We start from the raw sequence: 25,468 nt of genomic DNA, 5'->3' as shown, positions 1-25,468 counted from the left end.
ATAAAATATTAAAATCATTCCCCTAATAATCTATCAAAATTATTAATTGTACCATTTTTAATAATCAATAGAGTTTTTGACGTGACTACGTCTAATAAATCTATGAACGCCGGCTGCACGCACGAAAAAGTGTCCCGTTACTCATATTGTCTCGTTACGCATATTGTCCCGTTACGCATATTGTCCCATTACGCATATTGTCCAGTTACAGATATTGTCCAGTTACACATATTGTCCCGTTACGCATATTGTCCCGTTACGCATATTGGTCCGTTACGCATATTGTCCTGTTACACATGTTGTCCCGTTACGCATATTGTCCCGTTACTCTCATTGTACGCTTGCGCCGCATCTATCTCTCTTCCACTCGATTGGAACATCCATCGATTTGACTTTTTCGAGGCACATTAAACTTGAAACACTCCCATTCGTTTCCTACTTTTATTGGAAGAAGTTAAATAGCAAACATGTTTAAAAGTTATAGTTAAAATAATCTGTTCGTTAAAGTAATAAACATATTTGAATTAATGAGTGCAAATAAAAGTAAATTTATTAATTAAATTGTAGATTTCATTTCACTCCTTCTTTGTATCCATAAAAATAGTGATTATTCAATAAAAATGATTCAATTTTATTCATAAAACTATGCAATCATTTCATCAATGTTTTGTTATGACGTTGTCACGTTAAACTATCGTCCGTCAACCGACTTTACAGACACCAATTTTCATTGCGCTATTTAAAATAAGGCTTGCTCTCCTAAAAATCGTTATCTTCCAGTTCGTGGCCACGTACAATAGCGAATAATATTTCAGAAAGTTTATAAACCAAGGAACTGGGGAATGAAGCGCTATGTTACGTTGAAAGTTGGTTCTGGTCTGCGCCGTCCTGTCTGCGCTCGGCTCGTGTGAAGCCAGTGGTTGCTGCGGTCGTGAGGAAACCCGGGGAAGCCAGTGGTTGCTGCAGTGACCCGGTTGCGCGGACTCGTGTCCGCCACAGCGCGCCACAGTCCGGCGCCCGATTCGCCACGCAGTGGTCAAGTGCCGCGCCCCGCTAGCGGCGTGTCGCGTGAAACCACTGGCTTTGGAAACAACATGTCCCCACTTCGACTCCTGTTTCCCAAACAAACCCCAGGTCTCAAGTTTCTTTGTGTGCTACGCGATTTCGCAATTCATTTGTTGCTTAAAATTTTTGGTGGTTTTCGCTCCAAATGTCATTACGCTTGTAAAATTTAATAGGAAAACGAATTACGTTTAGTCCAGAAATTACCTATTTTTTTATGATCACACCCGGATTGTCTTCGGATTTAAGACATAATTGCACCTAAAGTAAGAATTGATCATTTTCAATATTTTTTTCCTTGATGAGAGACTTAATGTTTGCACGCTGACTTGGTACAAGATCATGTTTGAACCTGGTACCACTCGAGACTATTCGGACTGAATGTTGTGAAGACTATGATCATATATCGAAGGGAAGCTTGCACTTAATGCAAGATCATGTTTGAAGCTGATACCACTCAAGAATGTTCAGACCAAATGGTGTGAAGAATGTGGTCGGATATCTAAGAGAAGCTTGTCATTTGGTTCAAACTCATGTTAGTATTTGATAATACTCGAGAATGTTCAGACAAATGGTATGTAGAATGTGGTCGGATAGCTTTATGAAAGCTTGTTGCTTGGCACATATCTCAACAGGTGTGGAAAGGAATCTGCATCACACAGTATTCTGTCATCATTTTCTGCCTTCAAGCGCCACCACTTATTCCTTACACCTTATCTGGCTTTAGCCTCTCGTTTTATTATTGATTATGTGTGGTTCCCATACATTCGCATCAGCTGTCCTGCATGTCCTGCATTTCACGTGGGTCGCTGTAATGAAAAGGAAGGGGCACCTTTGAGACCGCACTCTTCTCTGACGACTCCAAAATGAATGAATGAATGAATGAATGAATGAATGATTGATTGAATGAATAAAAAGGCCAACCTACCGTCGACTTCACGTCATAAGAGACGAGAAGGGATGATGATGTGTCTATGGAGCATAGATAGAGACCGGAAAAATTCGCGGATTCCTTTCGAGACAGGTTGGAATCCAAACTCGTTTAGCTTAATGCTGCGTCAGTGATTGGACCGCAATTTACTTTAAGGACTCTGAGCCAATGGCAAACACTCAACAAAAGAAGTATCGAATCATAAGAATCGCAGTGAACAGGTGTCCCAAGTCGGTAGCCAATGACCAGGTGATAGCAGCCCGAGTACATAGAGAATCGTGGAGTCTATCCTAGTGGTCATTGAAACCGCGAATTTTTCCAGTCCCTAAGCATAGACAATGAATAGGCTCAGGGCAACGTCCGCCACATTTTCCACTTACAAAGCTAATAGCCGGGAATGGACCTCAGATTGCCGCGTGTTCTGACGCCCGACGATAAAACTCCTGTTCATGAGGTTCGACTTTGGTTTTTTTTTATTTCGTTCCATGTCGATTGTACCACGTACACTCGACCATGGGACAGCAGGTCTAGTCACATACTTGCAGGGTGACAACAGGTCTAGTCACATACTTGCAGGGTGACAACAGGTCTAGTCACATACTTGCAGGCCTGTGCTCGGGACTTCTCGCAAGGGAAGCCTAAGATGCACATCAAGTTCTGTCCCTGCCCGAACACGCCCGAATATTCACCTTCGGCCAACCTCGGGTTTATTATATATATTTATATTTCTCTGTTTATTTTAATGTAGCTATACTAACCTAACTAACCGTCCATAGTGTTTTAAAGTGTTTTAATGTAGCTAACCTAACCGACCACTTTTAATATTTGAATTCATTTTTCCTGCGCTAAAATAAAACAAATCCCGAGGTTGGCCGAGGTGAATATTCGGGCGTGTTCGGGCAGGGACAGAACTTGATGTACATCTTAGGTCTCTCTTCTCGCAGGAGGAAACCTGCGCCAGCCACTGGGTCAGATGAGCCGGGAATGGTAAGAGCCTCGCTTAGCGCTGCTGTGCGAGTTCTTTCAACTGCCAGAGCCGCCCATCAGGCTGCATTAACACCAGCGAGGCCTTGCCGGGCACACACACGGCGCGCAGGGCTTCAGGGAAAACGACGCGTTTCAAAACTACATAACATATCACGAGTGGGGTCTGCTTACGAAAAGCATTTAAGAGTTCGCCGAGGGCCGAAAAGAACTTTTGATTCCGGATTAAGTTCATAAACTGTATTTTTAGAAGAGTTAAAATGGCTAAAACGTTTGTTTCAGAGTAAATTTTAGGCGTAAAACAACCAGTACAGATTCTTGAAAGTACTTAAGGGACTTGCACTACACCTTTATCTTCATTTCTCTGCCATATAATGTCACGGTCACCGCTCATATGCACTGGGAGAAGACTGCGCGCCAGTCCAGAGGAGACACCGCGCTAGAAGCACCAGCGAGCGTCGCGCTTGACTCGAAGATAGTCGGGTTAAATTGTGTGCAGTTCGTATCGCTACTGGATAGCTTGCGTATCAGCTCCAGGAGCTATCGCTACAGATAGTGATTTGTAGCGTTATTAGACGCGCTGCCATATCTCCCAAACATTTTTCCATTTTTTTTTTATTTTTTTTTTTTACCTTTTGGGATCGTATACTAGGTTTCTTACAACTGATTGGTAGTCTGCAGAGAACTTTTATGTTTACTGTTTAAAAAAATATATCTGTTAAACGAAGACCCTGCCCAGTCGATATATATATATATATATATATATATATATATATATATTAGAAAAGAGTGTTGCGGCACTTGAAATCTTGGTCCGCTTTATATTTTAATCAGGACTGGATTTATGTCAAAGGACGCAAGCGCCCCTGGTGGTGGGTGGCTACACTAACCACTCACTCTGGCCCCAGGCAGCACCTTCAACTAAATAAAAGGAAAGATTATGCAACTTACATACTTTATACAACATAACACATATGTTTCACTATCTGTACGCTCTGCAGGGGCCTGGCATATTTTGCCAAAAAATATTTTGGAGATAGTAAAACTTATTGCGTATTTAATTTGTTTTATTTTTAATATTTAGGTTTTTTATGTGCATTCTGTGCTTGTTGCGTAAAGGGGGTTAAGTCACAAATGGTTAATACATAGTAATATTGAATTATTTACTTTTAAAATTGTAAGGGAGATTAGAGACATTATTTTAAAACAATTGATGATTTTCCAAAGTTCTAAAGCAGTTAATAAAGCTTAAAAAAAAAAAAAAAAAAAAAACTGACTTGAAGAAAAATGATAATATTCAATCGCGATTTTCTCAAAACTATGATTTTGGACTTAACCCCCTTTACGCAGCAAGCACAATATATTGTTCTTAAGGCTGTTAGATTACTGCGTGCTATGCCATTTGGTCCGAGAAGTTTCCGACATTTCGCGGGAAAGGTCGAGTTTCCCGCGAGTCCCCTCCAGTCTACTTCCCACGGCCCACTGCCTCTCGCTGTGGGAACACGGACTGGTACTCTGGCAAGCCGTTATCCTCCCGTTATTCTCCCGTTAGTGCCTCCTTTTGATCTCATTGCTTAGAGGCTTGAGTACAATTCTTATGTTCCTTTAACCACCGTTTTTCTACCTTTCATTTGCTGATGTCATGATTGTTCACAGCATTTCAAACAAGCCATTAAAATAAGCTAGCTTGGTTTCATGAATTCCGCGTTTGTACCGTTCATTTGCCGTTTGTATTTTAGAAAACTACAACTAGGTCGACACAAAAACTCGTAATGTTTAGTTCCGATACTTCGTACTACTGCATTTTGCAGTCTGCTCTGTGGTTGTCTTCTTCCAACAGCCTCGGACTTCGTACTACTACTACTACTACCACCACTACCACTACCACTACCACCACTGCCACCACCACCACCACCACCACCACCACCACCACCACAACTACTACTACTACTACTACGTACAGCATTCATTAATTTAGATTTTGATACATACATGTATTTTTTTTTATGAATATTACATCAACTTGCTGAAACATTATAATGTTTCTACAACCTTGAATAATTATCGTTGAAACATTGTGCGGCATATGACTTATTCAATCAATTTTTTAAATACAAGTTTACGGTTGGTATCTAAGTAGAACAAGTCAATAAATACAAAAAAAAAATTGTGGGTCTTTCAGTTCTTGCCAATGACGAGTAAAATCTTACCTGGGAAACGAGAAAATTCACGTGTTCTGATGTCGCAAGTAAAACTTATAATACCTAATAAGTCACGCGGTTGGAAAATTGCTCGCGATTTCCGAGTGACGTCTCTTCACGGAAAGCATTTTAAGAATATGCTGAGACGGACGAGTGGTTCTATTTACGTATTTCGTTCTCTTAAACTAAGTTCAGAAGTGTGAACGTGAGTAAAATGCGTGTTTTCAGAATAAATGTTCAGACAGAATATAAATTTACAAATCCCTCAATTTCATAAAACAATATCTCAGAGATCTTTAGAATTTTAGCTTCCAAAAATTGTTGTTATTCTTCTGCAAAACTAAAAACTAATTATTTTCAAATTAAAAAATATGTTAATATTTGGTTACATAATTTAACTGATGAAGAGATGGCTTTAGTATTTAAGTAAGTTTTATATATTGTTATAACTTTGTATCTGTACTTTACTTAAATACTAATGATTATTTAATTATATTTTCATTTATTCATGTAACAATGTTATAATTTATAATAATTTATATTTTTTGTTTGTACATAATATAGAATTTTAATAAATTGCTCTTTTTAACTTTAATCTTTATGTAACTAAAGTAAAGTTTCTTAGATTATATTTTATATATTTATTTCTCAGTTATTATACATTTACAAATGTTTACAATCATCAAAATACCGCATGTAATTTGAAGTGACTAGATGCACTCACATACAAGCTTGCTTTCGCGAGTGCTAAATTTCCTGGTTAATTAAGTGAATATTGTTAACAAAGTGTAAAAAAAAATGGGAAATAAATTATTATTATTATTACATGAAACATCTGGTACAGATTCTGGAAGCCACTCGAGGGCCTTGAATTGCACCGTTGTCTTCGTTGCTCTGCCATTTAATGTTACGGTTACCGCTCAAGTGTAAAGGTGGTCCCATGCACGACGACGGTTCACAGCCTTGCGCTCAGGGGCGACGCCGCGCTAGAAGCACCGGCGAGCTTCGACCTTATATGCAGTCCCTACTGTGATGCAGATGTCTGCCAGAATGACTGTTGAGTGTCGTTCGGTGGGCACTATGGCACTTATGGATAAGTGGGAAATATATGGCGGTCGCCACTACTGTGTTCTAGAGGTTATAGAGGCTGTCGGGAAAAAAACAAATATGTCGGCAAATATGGCTGAATGTATGTCCCTTAGTGGTGGGGTCAGTCTTCTTGGTGTCATTTAGGTGGAATGTTACTCTGTTGTTTTGAATGTGTGCATTCATTGGGAATTGAACCAATATCCTCCTAAATCCTACAAGGTTATACGTAGAGACCTGCAAAATTCGCGGTTTCGATGTCCTTCAGGATAGACTGCACATACCCCTGTACAATCGGGCAAATAACGCAAGTTCATTGGCTGCCGACTTGTAAGTCGTCTCAGCTGGTTTGTCTGTGATTCGATCCTTCTTTGGTTGAGGGTTTATAACTGGTTGAGATTCGTCCAGATGAACAGTAAGCCAATAGCAAAATTATCTATGAGGTATATGTGTTTGAATTCTAGCCTACCACCGAATGAATAAGCGAATTTAGCAGGTCTCTAGTTATACGTCTTTATAAAATACTTTACCCCGCGCTCAGAGTGGCCAGACAAGCCGGCCAATCACATCGCTTCGCCGCGCCCGGCGACAGACCACAGTCGGGTGGGTTTGAAAGCCGGCCTGGAGTCCGCAATGCTGGGTGGCCAGAAGGACGACTTGCAGAACCTGGGCCATGCTTTCCCTTCGCCCCTGGACTGTGTCTCGACTGCATCCATGCCTCCGCCCGACGTGACTTCTGCCGGGGTCGCATTGCGTTTCCTGGCACGGATCTTGTCCGCGGTAACAACGCGTCACGCCACTCTATTTTTGAAGTGACAGCTTCTTTAGCCGCGTTGAGCGATTTCCGGTAGGGGAAAAACTTATGGGTTCGCGTCACCGACATGCTAGTGACGTGTTGTGCCAGACTGGCGAATCGCAGCGGCCTGTGTACATGTATACGTTCATATACACTTATACATTGTATATACTCTACTATATCATGTGGATGGGTAAAATCGTGTGAGTTCGCATCATGACATGCTGTAAGTTAGTAGCAGTAAGTGAAGTTATTTTTACCACGTGAATACATGACCTAGGTCCGACATCACTGGTAAGTCATGGCTAGGTAATGCATTTTTACGTAATTAGTACATACCACTGATGTTGTGACTAAAAGATGATGTAAGGATAAATGATATCATGCTGACATCGTACTGATATAATACCAAAATCATTTTCTTACGTATATTTGACGTAGAAATGATGTCATGTCACACATTTAAAAACAAAGTTTTAAGTTTTCTCTTCTGTTGACAGTCCCCATGACTGGCTATTTTATTTGTTATTGGGCCCACAACCAGCACTATACGGCTTTTCTTAGTCGAAGCCTTTCATCATCATATCATCAATCAAATATCCGTACGTAGATTAACACCCATGCCTTGCCCGGGAATCGAACCCAGAACCCCTCGCGCCGTAAGCCGGTGTGCATCCGACTAGCCGCGGAGGTCGGCTAACAACACTCCACTCTACTCTACTCTACTCTACTCTACTCTACTCTACTCTAGTCTCTCTACTCTACTCTACTCTTTCTCCAGAGGCTCCGTGGTGTCCGTGATTCAGTGGTCGAATCATGACACGCTCTTTTGGAGCTCTGCTTACGAAGGTGCCTCTTTCACGGCGTCCTACGCCATTTCTTTGATGGGTCAGTGCTCAGTTAAAAAAAAAAAAAAAGTCACAACTTTGGCGAACAATCCTCTCCCTGGCAGCGTGAACATTCAGTCTTATTATAACTACGTCAACATGTACAGTACTAAAGTTTCATGATTTTGGTTAATAAATTCCAGTGCGTGTTTAGAAACGTCACCAAAACAATGTTTTAGTGACTCAATATATATATTTTCCTCTGTGTTGATAAAATAGTTGTGTAGCCATCAAATATTTTGTTGTGACAGCAAAGTAGTTTATTTGTGAATAATATATATATATATGTATGTTGTTAATGCATCATATTTTATGGGGAGAAATATATTGTGGTGTCCAGAGTACTGTTTTGCTAGCGTACTGTCTCGTAAGACTTGCTGCAATGATAACTCTGGCTCTAGCGCTGAGCCGTATAGTGACTGCGCTGCTGCCCAAAGTCACTACCACTCTCTCTGGACCGACATTAGCATGGCTACTCTGGAGCACGTTTACAATTTAGGAGCTAGCATTAACTTTTAACGGTTCGAAACATTTCTGGCGCGAAATATCTTCTCGGCGTTTCTCCCGTTTGGTGATGGTGGCTCAGAACAGTGAACCCCATTTCAAATGGTTATTTATTTTCAAAATTATCAATTTTTCTTTAGTGTAATCGTAGCGTTAGTAGAAAATATTTCATGCCAAAATTCTTAACTATTTATTCTAGACATGTGTGTTTAATGTTAGGAAGGAGACCAAATAGGACCCGCTCCTGGCTGCAAACGTGTGCCTGAAAGCGATAGTCACGCGAAAATACTTGCTTTGACAGCGAATCGCTATCTTTAACAATGCTATCAATGTGAACCAGGCGATAAAGATAAGCAAACCTGTCAACAGAAAGTGGATTTGTCAAAACACAACAATTAGTCCCAAAACTCTTTGATCCCAGAATCCTTGCGTTATCTTACAAAAATAGACTAGTCAACTAATGTGGCTGTCCCGCCGAGAATGCGTCATAGGCACACTTCGTTTTCGATGAAAGAAACATTGCAGTTTGGGACGAATTCGGGAAGACGAGGTGTGGAAGTAACGCCGTATTGTGCTTCCCTGCGAAAATGCCAAGCACTCTTGTTTCGTCGACAGGATGTCTGTAAACAGGCCACGAAAGCTATGGAAGCCATTAGAAGTTCTGGTGTTATGATCATTTTTGTTATATGTTAAAAATCTGTCAAAGAAAAGAGACAAAAATAGATACTGAATTATCTTTTGCTTAAAGGAGCCAGCCTAGTCAGGGGTGTATTCATATTTGTATTGGCGAGGTGGGATTCTTTGTTCGATTCTCGCTGGTACTTACAGCGCTCTATCGCCTCTAAGGAAAAGACTGTGGACTGACGCACAATATTTTCGTCGTGAATAGAACAATTGAGGAGGTTGCTGCAATAAGGGCCCATGCTCCAAAACAATGTTCTGAGATATCAAGGTGCAAAGTTTTTTTGTTGGTCAATACATTTATGTTTAGCTCTTTTTTTTTTCACTAAATCCAGAACAGTTCTTTGTTCACTTAACATACTTTCACTCATTTTAAATTCAACTATTAATACTCAAACACATAAAAATAGTAGGTAATCTATTTATCTGAAAACTTTCAACTATTAAAATGGTTCTCTTCAGAAAAGGATTATAACAACACATAAAACTTTTCATACCAACACAACAAATTAAAATTACTGGATAATATTTGGTGACCATAGAGATTAAGATATGTAGAATTCATTTTTGTATTCTCCCCGAAAAGGGCCAATGGTTTCATAGGCCCTTATTGCAGCAACCACCTCAATTGTGAAATTTGATTGGCAACAGCAATTTTTTATGTATCGAAGAAATGAAGATAAAGGTTTAATGCAAGTCCCTTGAGTACTTTCAAAAATCTGTACAGGGCGATTAATGCCTCAAAATTGAACTGAAATTACGCGTTTTAGCCCTTTTAAGTCTTCCGAAAATGCAGTTCAGAAACGAAATACGAAAACTGTTATTATAAATGCTTTTAGCAAACATACCCACTCTGATATATTGAGAAGTTTGATTCTTAAGCTCTGTACTACCTAAGTGTGCTCAAGAAGGCGTGAGGGAGCATGTATGTAGGATTCAGTGTTGAAGACAAAGTTACAGTAGCATTCAGACAACAAGGTTCGGAGCATGAAGTCGAATATTGTTCGTCTCCGAGGAAATTTGACCCTTATAGATAATTTGGGATTTTTTCCACTCAAAAAGGGAATTATTCCCTCAAAAAGGGAAATTTTTCTTCGAAATAGGAAGAAGTTGGTTAAGGACTTTTGTGGAAATTTTCACACCAAAATGGCCGCCGTAACGTCACAGTCGAAGATGGCGGCTCCTAACCCGAAACCCTGTTGTCGGACCTATTGAATTATTCTACTAGCATCAAAGCACAGTACTCCTGGTGTCTGACTTGGAAATAAGTGAAGTTACTGCAGAGACCTCGGCCAGGCGTGCTGAGGGGTTTTGAGCGTAGGGCGCTCTGCTGACAGCTGACAGTGACAGACGAGCTGTCATTCCCAGCCGGCGTCACACGCCGATTATAGACGCGCTTGGATTTCATCTGCACTCGGGGATGCCTTGATTGATGCTCACTTTCCCTGTTGTGTGTGTGGTCTTCCGCTCTTCCGCTATTTGCATACTCCCTGACTTGCGCTGACGCTCCGATCGCGTGGAAGAAGGGATGGTGTTTCTGAAACAAAAAAAGGGGGTTGTCTGTAAAGTCGGTTTACGGACGATAATTTTACGTGATAACGCCATAAGAAAACATTGATGAAAAATAGCATACCCTTATGAATTGAATTGAATATTTATCACTGAATTATCATTATTTTGTATAATACAAAGGAGTTAATAGAAAATTACATTTTTTTCATCATTGAATACTAAATAAAAGCAGTTGACTTTTTATACGATCGTTTATATGAGATAATAATTTTTTAGTCTAAATTGTAACATAACCTATTACTACTGCACTCGCCGACCGATGCTACTTTTTTTTTAATAATCAAAAAACAAATATATGAGATTATATCGCTAATCAAATTCTTAAAATGCAAGAATTAATTACTTTTTTTTTTGCCACAATTGTTGTAACAAACAATGGAAACCACATTAACGTTTCGCTTCACTTTATAAACAGTTGACAAAACAGTTCACGTGCAGGTTGTGTGCTGCCGCTGTCTCTCTTCTACTCGGACGCATCGGCCGACGGAGTGGAAGAGAGATAGATGCGTCACAAGCCGATCGTGCCTCTCTATCGCTTGTTCCGCGCTCTCGCTTGCACGCTCGGCTCAGGCGGAACGTGACAATGAGTCATGCTTTTTCGTGCGTTCAGCCGGCGTTCATCGATTTATAAGACGTTATCACGTCAAAAATTCCTAACGTAAACTTCTACTAAAGTTCTTGAAACGACAACCACGAATTTTAAAAATAAAGTCGCTGTAAGTTGTTTTCAACGTTCGTGAAAGCGCTGTCAGCAGTTTATCACGTGTCGTGTGGTACCACTGTCGTGCCCGCGTGCTGATCATTCACAAGCATGGACACACGTTCTTAATATTTAACGCTGATGGATTATGAATTTTCGATAAGAGCATTAAGATAAGCACTGTGCATGAGTATATACTTTATCGCTATCGTCCATTTTCGACCATTGTCACAGCGGACAATAATTTATAACCGAAAGCTGTCACACTGCAGCACTTCTGACATGCTGGAGTAGAGCTACGAGCTACGTGCTTGAGGCGTGATTCAGTGATAGGCATAATACAGATGTATCGATCATTGCTCTGTTATAAATTCGTTCATCCTTTGAAAGGGCTAATCGATTTTCCTTCTTACTCTTACACAACGGGGTAATAATAGTTTTCCTGTTGGCTGTCACACCCATACGCCCTATCTTCCTGAAAACCTATTTTTTAAATTGTAATAGCCAGTTATGTATACAGCAACGAGACTTTTTAAGAACGGAGAGAACTGGCCTCTCTTGGACGATGCTGTGAAATGAAACGAAGGTGCAATCCCAACTCCGGGTTGGTCCAGTCATGTATCACAGACATACGAGACGAGATCTCAGACGCGACGAAACCCCAACCGTGGACCCCAACTGTGGACCCCAACTGTAAACCCCAACTGTGGAGTCCACGGGCGGAAGAAACAGGGAGTGATCCACAGGATCGAGATGGATAAAAATGCGCGCTCGCTTGTTAATGATTTAGCAACATATATCAATAAAAGCAGCGTATTTAAAGGTGCAGAGACTTTCAAGAAAATGAAATTGCTAGATGATTTGATCTCGTCCTATCTACTGCTACATCAAAAATGGGGGGGAAAATAAGCTGGAAAATCCCGTTGGTATTGCAAGTTCTGTTATTATGAAAAGGTAGCGAAATTGAATGTTATCTTTTCAGGAGAAGCATTGGCTTCAGTGGCCTCCTGGGGAGATAAAGGTACGGAGTATCTCTCACTCTCTTTCCCCCCCCCCCCCCCCCACAGAAACATCTGGTTCTATCTGATTATTCTGTGCGATGTTTCAATGAAACGTTTTTCACACAAACGATAATAAACATTACGAGTCTGCTATGCTGTATATTATACTTTAAAAGTTGTTTATTCATTACATTTCGGTAATAGTCTTCATAAATGACATTTTTTTTCCCCTAACTTAACTAGAACTAAGTGTATTTGTGAGGGTCCGGGTTGGGGAGGGAATTAGGTAGTCTCAGGCCGAAGCCTATACGCATGGTCATGCATGCTGGAATCAGACATGCATCATGAGCTAGGAGGGGATTGGCCAGCCATGGCAGCTATCGATGCCATGACTTAAGTCCCCTCACTCTTAAATCCAGACTATAACTAGAGATAGGTTAGACCCAAGTGAAACCTGCACAGACACAGGGAAAACCCTGGGCTCTGACATGCGGGGTGCAATAAGTGTAGGAGAATACAGGAGACAGAGGATGGTCTGGATGATGAGTTGGACAGAGTAGAAAAGAGTCTACCACGCGGGGAATATACACGTGTACGCGTGGTCCGCTTGTGTTTTATCTAGTACTGAATTTATGACGAAGGACGCAAGCGCCCCTGGTGGTGAGTGGCTACACTGGCCACTCACTTTGGTCCCCAGGCAGCACATTAAAAAAAAAACGAATTTGTAACTTACTGTAGGTTTTTTTTTAGTTTCTCAAGTATTTTAAACTTTGTGTAGGTATCTATTGCAGGTGTTGACTACATGTTAGTATGTGTCAAGCCCTATATGTGTAAATGGTGGGTGTAACTTACCTGCCATTATAAAGAAAAATTTTGGTTTCGATGACCAAAAGAGCTATGCGTGGCTTGGGCAATGTTCGCCTTGGCTTCCCGAAGATACACTGAGTTCAGATCAGAGCTGTCTGCTTTTCCTTTAAATGTGTAGTGTATTTACATTAATTTATCTTATATTTCAGAAAACATTTTAACGGTGTCACATGTTTGATATGACCTTGCAACGTGTAGCAGAAACAAGGACTTTACAAAAATGCGCACAGGACTTGGAAAAAAGTTAAGAATAGCTGCTGTCGCAACATGTACGCATCGCGTACATGATACGATAGAATTCACTCACAAAGAAACGTGACAAGATCAGAACGAGGTGTTAGTGCAAGTGATGCTGTGAATGAACTCGCTTGGAGGAATATTAGAAATACCATCATGAATTGAGTATTGTGAACAAAATAGGCCTATGTTAACACGACAGCAAGGAATTAAAATTTTAACTATTACAACGGGGAAAAAATAGTGCTGTACAGATGAGAAAATGTAGTGGGTGGTAGTTATAATTTTAACTTCAATTATTTACATGGCAAATATTGCACAAGTCCACTCTTGAACTTTTTAACCTCCGTGACTTAAATTTTGCAGACAACCCCGGACGTTGAAATGAACCAACAACGAAGCAATTCCGGAACAAAGAACTGTGAGCGAACTTGTATTTCTGTCACGGGTGTGTGCGTGTTGCCAACATCACAAGGCGAGCGGGTAATGGCCATCAGAGATGCCGGGGGCAGGACGGCCGCAAGTCTGCAGGCGTAACTGCGTGGAATCCTTAACTCGTATCCTTGTCCTTGTCATTGTCCTTGTCGAAGGACCGGCCTCGTGTCCGACAAGGAAGGTCCCCGCTGCCTGGGTTGATGAAGTCTCGGCGTGGCAAGAACCTTCTGTTTGTGATTCTCAGCGTCTCGGGACACAAGGCGCGTGTGTTTGCATCTCATTGCATACCCTCTGGTGCTTCGTCACACTGGCATCTGTGCGCTTCGGTTTCACTGACTCGCAATCCACCGGCTCAGATGTCACCTGTTGGAGCGGTCTTCGTTCGGAGGAAGTTTCAAACCCGCTGACCAAGATGCGTGGACTTAACAATTTAAACAGTGGCATCCTTGCTAGTAGTGGTTACGAGAAAAATCACGGGACAAGACCAATTTAATTGGCATTTATTTATTGAGTAAACTCAACAACACGGTATTTTATATCAAACGATAACTGCAGGCCAAAAAAAAAAAAAGTCACGCACAAATGACGCGAATGACGAGTGCTTACTCTTGCTCGCGGTGTAGCAACGAAACTGTTTTAAATTAATGAGTGTATCTTACAGAATTATTTTCAATCTATATATATAAAAGAAAGTCGTGTTAGTTACACTATTTATAACTCAAGAACGGCTGAACCGATTTGGCTGAAAATTGGTAGGGAGGTAGCTTAGAACCAGGAGACGGACATAGGATACGTTTTATCCTGTTCCCCGGGGAAAAATAAATAATAGTTTTAAAAAAACTAAAAAACACGCTTTATATAGAAAACCAAACTAAAAAATAGAAAATCAAGAAAGTGTATTGTTCACAATAATCATAACCTACTCTACTTTTCATTTAATTAAATGTCACATTTAATTTAATTAAATGTCACAATATTTAGTATACTTTGTTTATATCGCGCAAAAGACAAACTGAAATAAAAGAGTTCGGACATGAACGAAATGGTTTTCTTTACAATGTGCGAACTCTTTGTTTATATCGCGCCAAAGACAAACTGAAAGAAAAGAGTTCGCAGATGAACGAAATAGTTTTCTTTACAATGTGCGAACTCTTTTCTTTCAGTTTGTATTTGGCGCGATATAATAAAAGCCTACTAAATATTGTGAAATTATATAAATTGATGAAAATCTTATTTTGCAAATTTAATAATGGAATAATTTTATCAAATTAGTGTATTGTCATCTGTCCTCGATAAATCTACAAAGTTTGAATTAAATCTGGCCGTTTAAAGTGGGTCAAAATCGTACCCAAATGAGACGGTTACAAACATACAAACAAACAAACATACAAGTGAAGCTAATATAAAGCGTGTAAAAAAAAGTGGTATATCACAACGCAATTGAAAGCAAAACGAAAAATTTATCAGTCAAAACATCAGTCTAGCCGTTCATTTGTTAAAAATGGTATATCAAAACGCAACTGACATGGAATAACAAAACACAACTGACAGCTAAACGTAATTTCGATTCACCATGTCGGGGCATTTCGTGTGAGTTCAAGAAATCCCGATCTTGAGATGAATGAGGAGATACATAATCGGTTTTGGTCTTGATCGAAGACATGTGTTACCTCATGTGCGGTAATTTATTAGTCAGGTTAGGAACGCCAGCGCCAAATCGTGAAATGAATGATGCATTTAATCGAGAATTGGAACGGGAACGTGAATATGATCTTCAGGAATTAGATTTAGTAGTTCCAATGAATGTACCACTGTTGAATCCCCAACAAAAAGAAGTTTATAATACATAAATGAAGGCAATTGATGATGGAAATGTTGGTTTATATTTCCTGGATGCCCCTGGTGGAACTGGCAGTAGTTTTAGCCACTGTTCGTGGGAGATCCAACATTGCGGTTACAGTTGCTTCTTCTGGAATAGCAGCCACATTGTTAGAAGAATGCCGTACGGCTCATTCAGCATTAAAATTGCCGTTAAATCTTCAAACTATTGAAGAACCAACATGTAATATTGCAAAACACTCCGCAATGGCCAAAGTTTTATCAGCATCGAAAATCATCATCTGGGACGAATGCACAATGGCGCATAAACGTGCATTGGAAGCACTTAACCGAACATTGAAATATCTAAGCAATGACTAGAGATGTTTTGGAGGCGCAATGATTTTACTGTCTGGCGATTTCCGTCAAACAATGCCAGTTATTCAAAGATCAACTGCTGCCGACGAAATAAACGCTTGCCTCAAATCATTGAATCTATGGCGCTATGTGAAGAAACTTCAGCTGACAAAAAAACACGAGAGTTGCATTGCTGAACGATACATCTGCTGAAGATTTCTCTGAGCAATTGCTGACTATCGGTAATGGTCGAGTATATATCGATGAATCGAGCGCATTGATTTCATTTCCTCCGAATTTCTGTAATTTTGTCACAAAGTATTCCCAAACATCATTACTAAACACAAAAATAATTAATGGTTGAGTGAGCAAGCAATTTTGGTGGCTAAGAATAAAGATATAGATGACTTAAACTACATAATTCAGGATCATTGGTACACTGCATTCATTCAAATATATTGACTGTGTAACAAATGAAGATGAAGCCACCAACTATCCAATTGAATTTTTAAACTCCTTTGATGTGCCTGGCTTACCACCGCACAATTTACGACTAAAGGTTGGCTCCTTAGTAATCATGCTTCGAAACATAAACCAACCAAAACTGTGCAACGAAACGCGTTTGGTGGTAAGTAAATTGATGAACAATGTGATTTACGCGACGATACTCAAAGGAAAATTCGAAGGTGAGGAAGTTCTCATTCCGAGGATTCCGATGATCCCAACCGATATGCCGTTTGAGTTTAAACGACTTCAATTTCCGATCCGTCTTTCATTCGCCATGACCATTAGCAAATCACAAGGCCAATCCTTGAAAGTTTGTGGTCTGAATCTATAAAATCCGTGTTTTTCCCATGGTCAATTATATGTGGCATGTTCACGGGTCGGAAGACCATCTGCGTTATTTGTTCTTGCGCCTGATAATAAAACAAAAAATGTCATCTATCACAAGTTTATTCAATGAAGAGTGCAATCCATGCACCAAAATACACGGCCAATAAAGAATCATTAAAATACTTGATTTTTTAATTATATTTATTATCTTGATAAAAAATTGAATTTAATAAAATCCAAACTCTGCTCATTTATTGCCTCTAAGGCGGAACAAAGTTCGCCGGGTCAGCTAGTTGATAATAAATTAAGTCGGTTTGCGTTATGCAGGTTGGGACGTACTTTTAAACCAGTTATGACAACTGTGGGACCTGATTACGGATTTGTGCCTTTGTTATCTAGCGAGGAAGAGAAGGATAGCCAGTGCAATTTAAATATCTCATTTTACTTATCCTAGCTCATTTTGAACTTTTACGTGCGTTTGCTTTGAGATTTAGTATTTGTTTTGCGTTTTATAATTTTATGTATAAAATTTTCACTGAAAAAAAATATATATATTTGTATCACAATTATATAGGAACTAAAATTAATTTTCTATTCACTTTCAAACAATCTCGAAAACGTTGTAAAATTATTTTACTATCACAAAATAAAACGATGGAAAGCGAAATTCCACAAAATAATTTGTTTTACAGAACTGGTTTTTATATCCTAATACTCTCGAATATAAGGTTATAAATTAAATATTATAATTTTAATGTTAAATGCTTTCCGTATAATATACATTGAAGTAATTACATTGTTTCCCCGCAGTAGACTTTTTGAAGTGAAAGCTTCTGTAGCAGCGTTGAGCGATTTTTGGTAAGGGCAAAACTGATGGGTTCGCGTCACCGACATGCTGTAGTAGCAGTAAGTGAAGTTATTTTGACCACATGAATACATGATCTAGGTCTGACATCACTGGTAAGTCATAGCTAGGTAATGCATTTTTACGTAATTTTTACATACCACTGACATATGTTGTGACTATAAAACGATGTAAGTATAAATGATATCATGCTGACATCGTACTCATATAATAACGTAATTTGACGTAGAAATGATGTCATATTACACATTTAAAAACAAAGTTTTAAGTTTTCACTTCTGTTGACAGTCCCCATGACTGGCTATTTTTTGACGCGACAACGTCTAATAAATCGTAGAACGCCGGCTGCACGCACGAAAAAGTATCCCGTTACGCACATTGTCCGGATACGCTGTGTCCCGTTACGCTCATTGTACGCTTGCGCCGCATCTATCTCTCTTCCACTCGATTGGAACAACCATCGATTTGACTTTTTCGAGGCACATTAAACTTGAAACACTCCCATTCGTTTCCTACTTTTCCTATCATCGTCCTATCCTTAACAGAATAACACAGATTGGAAAAAGGTTAAATAGAAATTTCATCAATGTTTTGTTATGACATTGTCACGTTAAACTATCGTCCGTAAACCGACTTTACAGACAACCAAAATTTTTTTTGTTTAACTATGTGCTTGGCCATCGTCTGAAAAAATACCAAAGTGTTTGGAAGACCAACAACAGTGTCACTACGCCAGCACTCTGTGTTAATCAGTCCAGGAAGGGTGAAGAGGTTTAACGAAACACAACCTCGCATGGACAAGCCGTGTGCCACTTTTTGGCTTCCAACCTGTCAGCTCATTGGAGAATTGACTTAAAAAACCAGCGAGCGATATTTAAATTACCATCAACACTTCCGTGGCCATTATTTCTCACCTCGACCCAAAAAGAAAAAGCTCCTGAACAACGCGACGTCTCTAATGACCAAGGTTACTAGAAGGTCAGCGCTCCACTAAATCTCTCGGGTTTGAGTGCTGCGTTTAACTGCTGCGTTCTTGAGCTCCACCTCAAAGTCAGATTGGAAACAAAACTTGTTTGATGCAAACACGTTATTTATTTGTTTACCGCGCACCTAATATTTACTTGCTTTAACGTAACATTCATGTGGCATGATCATTCTGTTATACGTACAGCCAAACTTTTACACCAAACAAGATACAGAGTTTTTCTGACGCAAACCATTTTTGTTAGGACAAAACATTATTTTTCCCACATCACGTATTAGAATATGATCGACGTTATTTTTTTGACGTGATAACGTCTTATAAATAGAGACCGGAAAAATTCGCGGATTCCTTTCGAGACAGGTTGGAATCCAAACTCGTTTAGCTTAATGCTGCGTCAGTGATTGGACCGCAATTTACTTTAAGGACTCTGAGCCAATGGCAAACACTCAACAAAAGAAGTATCGAATCATAAGAATCGCAGTGAACAGGTGTCCCAAGTCGGTAGCCAATGACCAGGTGATAGCAGCCCGAGTACATAGAGAATCGTGGAGTCTATCCTAGTGGTCATTGAAACCGCGAATTTTTCCAGTCCCTACTTATAAATCGATGAACGCCGGCTGCACGCAACGAAAAAGCATGACTCATTGTCACGTTCCGCCTGAGCCGAGAGTGCAAGAACCGGCCAACCACCGTGCGAGAAAATCTTCTATGATATCAAACAGGTTGAGGCAGGCTTTTTAAAAGCAGCAATTTAAAAAATTTGATTTATTTGTCCAATTTCGTCATTTCAAATTAACAATTTATTGACATTGATTTGATTTCAGTTTATTTATATAAATAATTGTTCGTGATTATATTTAAACAAATTATTTAAATTAAAATTGCAAAACTGTAAATAATATTTGAAAATTAAAAAAGTATGCATTTTTTCGTCAATGTTTTCTTATGACGTTATCACGTAAAATTATCGTCCGTAAACTGACTTTACAGACAAACACCCCCCCCCCCTTTTTTTTTAAACTCGCCTTGCCGTTGGCAAACACGTTTGTGGTAAGAGCAAACAAACCTGTCCCTCATAGAGACCCGTCGGTCGCTGCCGGACACTGTGATTGGTCTCTGTGTCTGCTCTGCTAGGCTGTGCGCCAGCCTATAGGCTGTAGTGCGTGCAGCCTGCTGTTACCAGGCGGTTCACAGCGTGCGAATCACGCCTGGAGCTAAAGGCTCATGTGAGACGACCCGACAACACCAAATAATTTAATTGTGTTATGAGCTTGTTTTAAGTATTGTTTTATATTATAAGTAGAGACCTGCAAAGTTCGCGGTTTCGATGGCCTTCAGGATAGACTGCACATACCCCTGTACACTCGGGCAAATAACGCAAGTTCATTGGCTGCCGACTTGTAAGTCGTCTCAGCTGGTTTGTCTGTGATTCGATCCTTCTTTGGTTGAGAGTTAATAACTGGTTGAGATTCGTCCAGATGAACAGTAAGCCAACAGTAAAATTATCTAAGAGGTATATGTGTTTGAATTCTAGCCTATCACCGAATGAATCCTCGAATTTTGCAGGTCTCTAATTATAAGTCAATTGCACTTTAGTGCTACCAAATTGCATGCGAAAAATTTAAAGACAACATTCATTCTAATAACAAAACATTATTAAGTCACCAACCATGTTTTCACTGGTTCATAATCTTCGTTACTATAAAAAAAAATTCGGCGTTTTGTTTTATTGGCTGCAAGGTGTTTTTTTAAATTAGTTTAACTCAGCTTGAGATTATGGTAGATGGGAACATTTATTTTAAGTACACATCCTTGTTTTCTTACGGAAGTTTTCAGAAACAATTCTTCAGTTACTACGAAAGAAAAAAAAGAATACATTTCCGTAAATTTAAGGAATTGTTTGCAAATTGTTGAAGTTTTTTAGGTGGATACGAAATTTTTATATGGTAAAAAAAATCTTTATTTTTAATTCTCTGTATAATATATATGTATATATTTATACCTCAACGGGTCGGATAAATCACTCAATAGTCTGTGACCCTAACCAGTGTCCTATCACTATATAGCTAAAAGCGAAAGTTTTGCATAAATAAAATAAACAATTTTACAGTAGCATACTGTTACATTGATGACCTATATATATTCTGTGGTGTGTGCCACAGTCTCACATTAAAAAATATTTAGGATGATTTTGAAGGAGTTGCTGCTACTTACATATTCCTTACACCATTTGGAACAAAATATGTCATAGATGCAGGTCATATTCCCAATACTTATTGAGTGATTCAAAACATTATCTATACTTATAATATTATAAAGCTGAACAGTTTGTTTGTTTGTTTGTTTGAACGCGCTAATCTCAGGAACCACTGGTCCGATTTGAAAAATTCTTTCAGGGTTGGATAGTACATTTATCGAGGAAGGCTATAGGCTATATTATATTATCAATAACATTAGGGATCCTTAATAAAAGTCCAATTTAGAATCAAATGCGTTGGAGGGGGTTAGATACAACATGCAGTACACGTACGAAGTGTGTGTTGACAATGCCGCAGGCGGTAGAAGTTTATTTCCTATTGCCTATTAACATTGTTGCCACGCACTAGATGCCTTATCATTCTTAATTTTCCCATACAAGTAAAAAACACCCGTGTGATATTAACAACGAAGCAATCAGTACCCTAATAAGAGTTCAATTAGTATTTAAATACATTTTATCACTTTAAATCGCAAACCTAAACTATTGTTTTTTTTTCATCTCTCTGTGTGTTTAATTTGTTTTTTTATTGCCCTTTTTTCAAGTATATATATTTTACAGACTTGAAACTTCACAGTAATGTTCCTTATGTTACGTAGGATGACATTTTCCGAAAATTAGATCCCATGGGTGGTTAAAACCAGGCAACAGTGGGTACTTTGTATGCATGAGAACAGGATTTTGCATTGTTCATGCCTTCTGCGTCTCCATGGCAACGGGCATCGCGCGGCAGTGGCGTACCCACAAGGAGGGGCATGTATAATGAGCGGCGCAAGAGTGATCTGCCTGTAGACTGCCATAGCGAAGTACGGGTACATCAGTTGTACGTTGCGTGCACGAGTCGGGAAACCATCGGTGCTATTCATTTTCTCTCCGGTACATTATACAGCATTGTAATAAATTTTCACTGATTTGTTTTTAATTTACCATTACTGTAAATGGGAGATGTGGCTTAATTTTTTTTTCCATTAGTATAGCCGTGCGAAGCCGGGTCGGGCAGCTAGTAAAAAATACTAATAGCATAACAACTCATTTGTACTATAAACAGTACTGTTTAAATTCGAACATTACTATTTCGTGTAGCAATCGTACAAAATATGTTTAAAAAAATACTTCGGTCTACTTACGCACAGTTTGCAGCGCACGTGTTGCTCTACGTAGATATACACGGCTGTGTTGATTATTGTAGAAGCGTGAGTGATTGGTGTTTGTGTGTGCTCTACACATCCCCATTCGCAGTCAGCTGTTCATTCGTCGAGTAGCTCGGTGAATATCGGGAAAAAGGACCCTCACTTATGATTTATTCTGCTCCTCGTGGTGTAAGGAAGACGCCCTGTTAGTGGCGGTAACTCCTCGTGGAACACCCTGTAGTCGCGAGTGGAGCGATTGTCTCAACTCGAGAAGCCTAAGATGTACATCAAGTTCTGTCCCTGCCCGAACACGCCCGAATATTCACCTTCGGCCAAACTCGGGATTTGATTTATTTTAGCGCAGGAAAAATGAATTCAAATATTAAAAGTGGTCGGTTAGGTTAGCTACATTAAAACACTTTAAAACACTATGGACGGTTAGTTAGGTTAGTATAGCTACATTAAAATAAACAGAGAAATATATATAAATAAACCCGAGGTTGGCCGAAGGTGAATATTCGGGCGTGTTCGGGCAGGGACAGAACTTGATGTACATCTTAGGCTTCCCGTCTGAACTCCTGTGAGGACAGTTTCGGGTTCCTTCCACAATGTTCGGCCTCGGATTCCAGAGGCTACAGAGGGATTGTTCTACTTTTCAAAATTACGGAAAAAGTTTTGTCAGATTGTTGGCACAGCTCTGTTAAATTCCGAGAAATAATCCAGTGAGTTGTATCAGAGCGTTTGGCGTCAGTGCGAGACAGGGAAAACATAAAATTACCATTTAATCGGGAATTTCTGGGCAAACATCACGGAATACTAACATAAACTTGTTAGGCACTAGCTTATCACGTAGCACTAATCATTCAACTGTGTCTTTCATGTCGTGTTTTGGCTTAGTATTTGTTGCAATGCTGGCCAGTTTCATTTATTTAATACGTGGGGCTGAATTACGTCTCAAGATTGCATGTAAGAAATATCGCTTGTGCTTTGTTTCCAGAATCATTCACTGAATTTTTTTTCTAATTTTGTAAGTGGAACAGAAATATTCATGTAAAATTACAGATATCCGTAGTTTGTACATTTACATGAAGCTAAAAAAAAAAAAAAAAGTGTTCACAGTAAAACTAGGTTTATTCTTCGTGTTTTTCCAGTGGGTACCTCCCGTAGTTAAAGAAAAGTTATTTGTAACCCGTTTTCTGAATAGCTTTACTGTATTAACAGTGCACATGATAAGCATAACGTCAAATTATTTAATTTTCTATTTATAATGGTTTAAGGCCCAGCGGTTCCCAACCGGTGGGTCGCGACCCACCAGTGGGTTAACCATCGAGTTAACCATCAGAAAATATAATAAAAATGGAAACAAATAGAATTGTTTTAAAACATATATATATATTGTTAAATAAATAACTGTTTTGCTACAAAGTGGCTTATATTTTGTCAAACCATTTTCAAATCAGAACACAAATTGTTTATCAATAATCAGTAGGTATCTTAAAAACAAAGCAATATTTAATGGTAAATGATGTATACATAAGGAAGGGATACGATACAGATGAGGTTTTCCACTCCACCGATACACCGATGGACCGTGAAGGTATTGCTATGAGGATAGGTGGGTCGCCAGCTGAACCACTGGTTCAAGCAGTATGTTGCTTGTAGTATCGTGTTGTCTGAGAGAGAGAGAGAGAGAGAGAGAGACTGAGCTGGGGCGTGCGTGTGGTGGTTGCAGGCAACATCTCGGCAGTGTTCACGACCCGCAGGAAGGGCGAGCAGTGGCTGCGGCTGCTTGACAACGGCACCCGGGTGCTGCTGTACATCACCGTGGGCCGCCAGGGCACGCTGCCCTACCCCAGCCTCAACAGGTGAGCTCCCACCTCCCTCCCTCCTTCCTTTACCCCTACTCCTACCTATTCCCTTACCCCTACTCTTACCCCTACCCTTACCCCTACTCTTACCCCTACCCTTACCCCTACCCTTACCCCTACTCTTACCCCTACCATTACCACTACCCTTACCCATTCCCTTACCCCTACCCATACCCCTACCCTTACTTCTAACCTTACACCTACCCTTACCCCTAACCTTACCCCTAACCTTACCCCTACCCTTACCCCTACCATTACCCCTGCCCCTATCCCTACCCATTCCCTTAACCCTACCCATTCCCTTACCCCTACCCTTACCCCTACACTTACCCCTACACTTACCCCTAACCTTACACCTACCCTTACCCCTACCCCTACCCCTACCCTTACCCCTACACATACCCCCTCTTACAGCTCCAGAGGCTTGTGTTTCCAACAAGAACAAGCCTCGTCTGCATCTCTCTCTTTCATACACAATTTCTCTTTTTTTAAGTGATAACGTCTTATAAATCGATGAACGCCGGCTGCATGCACGAAAAATTATCACGTTCCGCCCGAGCCGAGCGTGCAAGAACCCGCCAACCACCGTGCGAGAAAATCTTCTATAATATCAAACAGGTTAAGGCGAGCTTTTTAACTAATTGTTCGTGATTATATTTAAACAAATTATTTAAATTAAATTTGCAAAAAACTGTAAATAATATTTGAAAACTTAAAAAGTATGCAATTTTTCATCAATGATTTCTTATGACGTTATCATGTAAAATTATCGTCCGTAAACCGACTTTACAGACAACCCACTTTTTTATTAAATGAATTACTACTGTAAAAACAGGGGCTGATTTTTTTTCTTAACCTAACTAAAACCTTTGAATATATATACTGTATAGAAGTCGCGAGTGGATAGGATTTACTCTACGTTTTTCAGAAGTGTATGATGAGCAGCTTGGGAACTTCACCGCTGCAGTGCGCTGCCGTAACGCCCTGTATCGTCTTAGTTGTTATTTACACGTTAGAGCGCAGCGCTGTCGCCCGCTGTCGTTCCCCGCACCCCCCATCAATCATTCACTGCAACTCATGGTCGTTCAAGGGGAGGGGTAAGGGGTGTTTGAAGAGTTCGACACTTGTCCGCTAGGGACCACCACAAGTCGATGCCCTAGAGATGGTGGCGATTGCGGCGGTGAATTAACCAACTACCTCAAAACCGTATTAGAAATTTTAACCTGGGCTGGCGACTTCTATACAGTATATATATTCAAAGCTAAAACTAAGTGTGTTGGGGAGGGTTCCGGGTTAGGGAGGGAGACAAATGTATCTCAGGCCGAAGCCCATATGCTCTAAGCTTGCAGGTGTTAGCCTTGCAGGAGAGGGTCGCATGCATCATGTGCTAGGATTGGCCAGCCATGGCAG

The 25,468-nt window shown here is 39.9% G+C and overlaps 1 protein-coding gene across 3 annotated transcripts in view; it reads left to right on the top strand.

Moving 5' to 3' along the window:
* Nucleotides 1-25,468, top strand: part of LOC134539562 (E3 ubiquitin-protein ligase goliath-like) — a 241,399-nt gene that overhangs the window by 114,241 nt on the left and 101,690 nt on the right. For all 3 annotated transcript variants that reach the window (XM_063381703.1, XM_063381702.1, XM_063381705.1), the window contains exon 2: nucleotides 23,923-24,055. In XM_063381703.1, coding sequence (XP_063237773.1) covers nucleotides 23,923-24,055 — 133 coding nt within the window. The remainder of the gene's footprint in view (nucleotides 1-23,922; nucleotides 24,056-25,468) is intronic.

Source organism: Bacillus rossius, chromosome 15, assembly GCF_032445375.1.
Source record: "Bacillus rossius redtenbacheri isolate Brsri chromosome 15, Brsri_v3, whole genome shotgun sequence".
Lineage (NCBI taxonomy): Eukaryota > Metazoa > Arthropoda > Insecta > Phasmatodea > Bacillidae > Bacillus > Bacillus rossius.
This window is presented reverse-complemented; position numbering and strand designations above follow the sequence as displayed.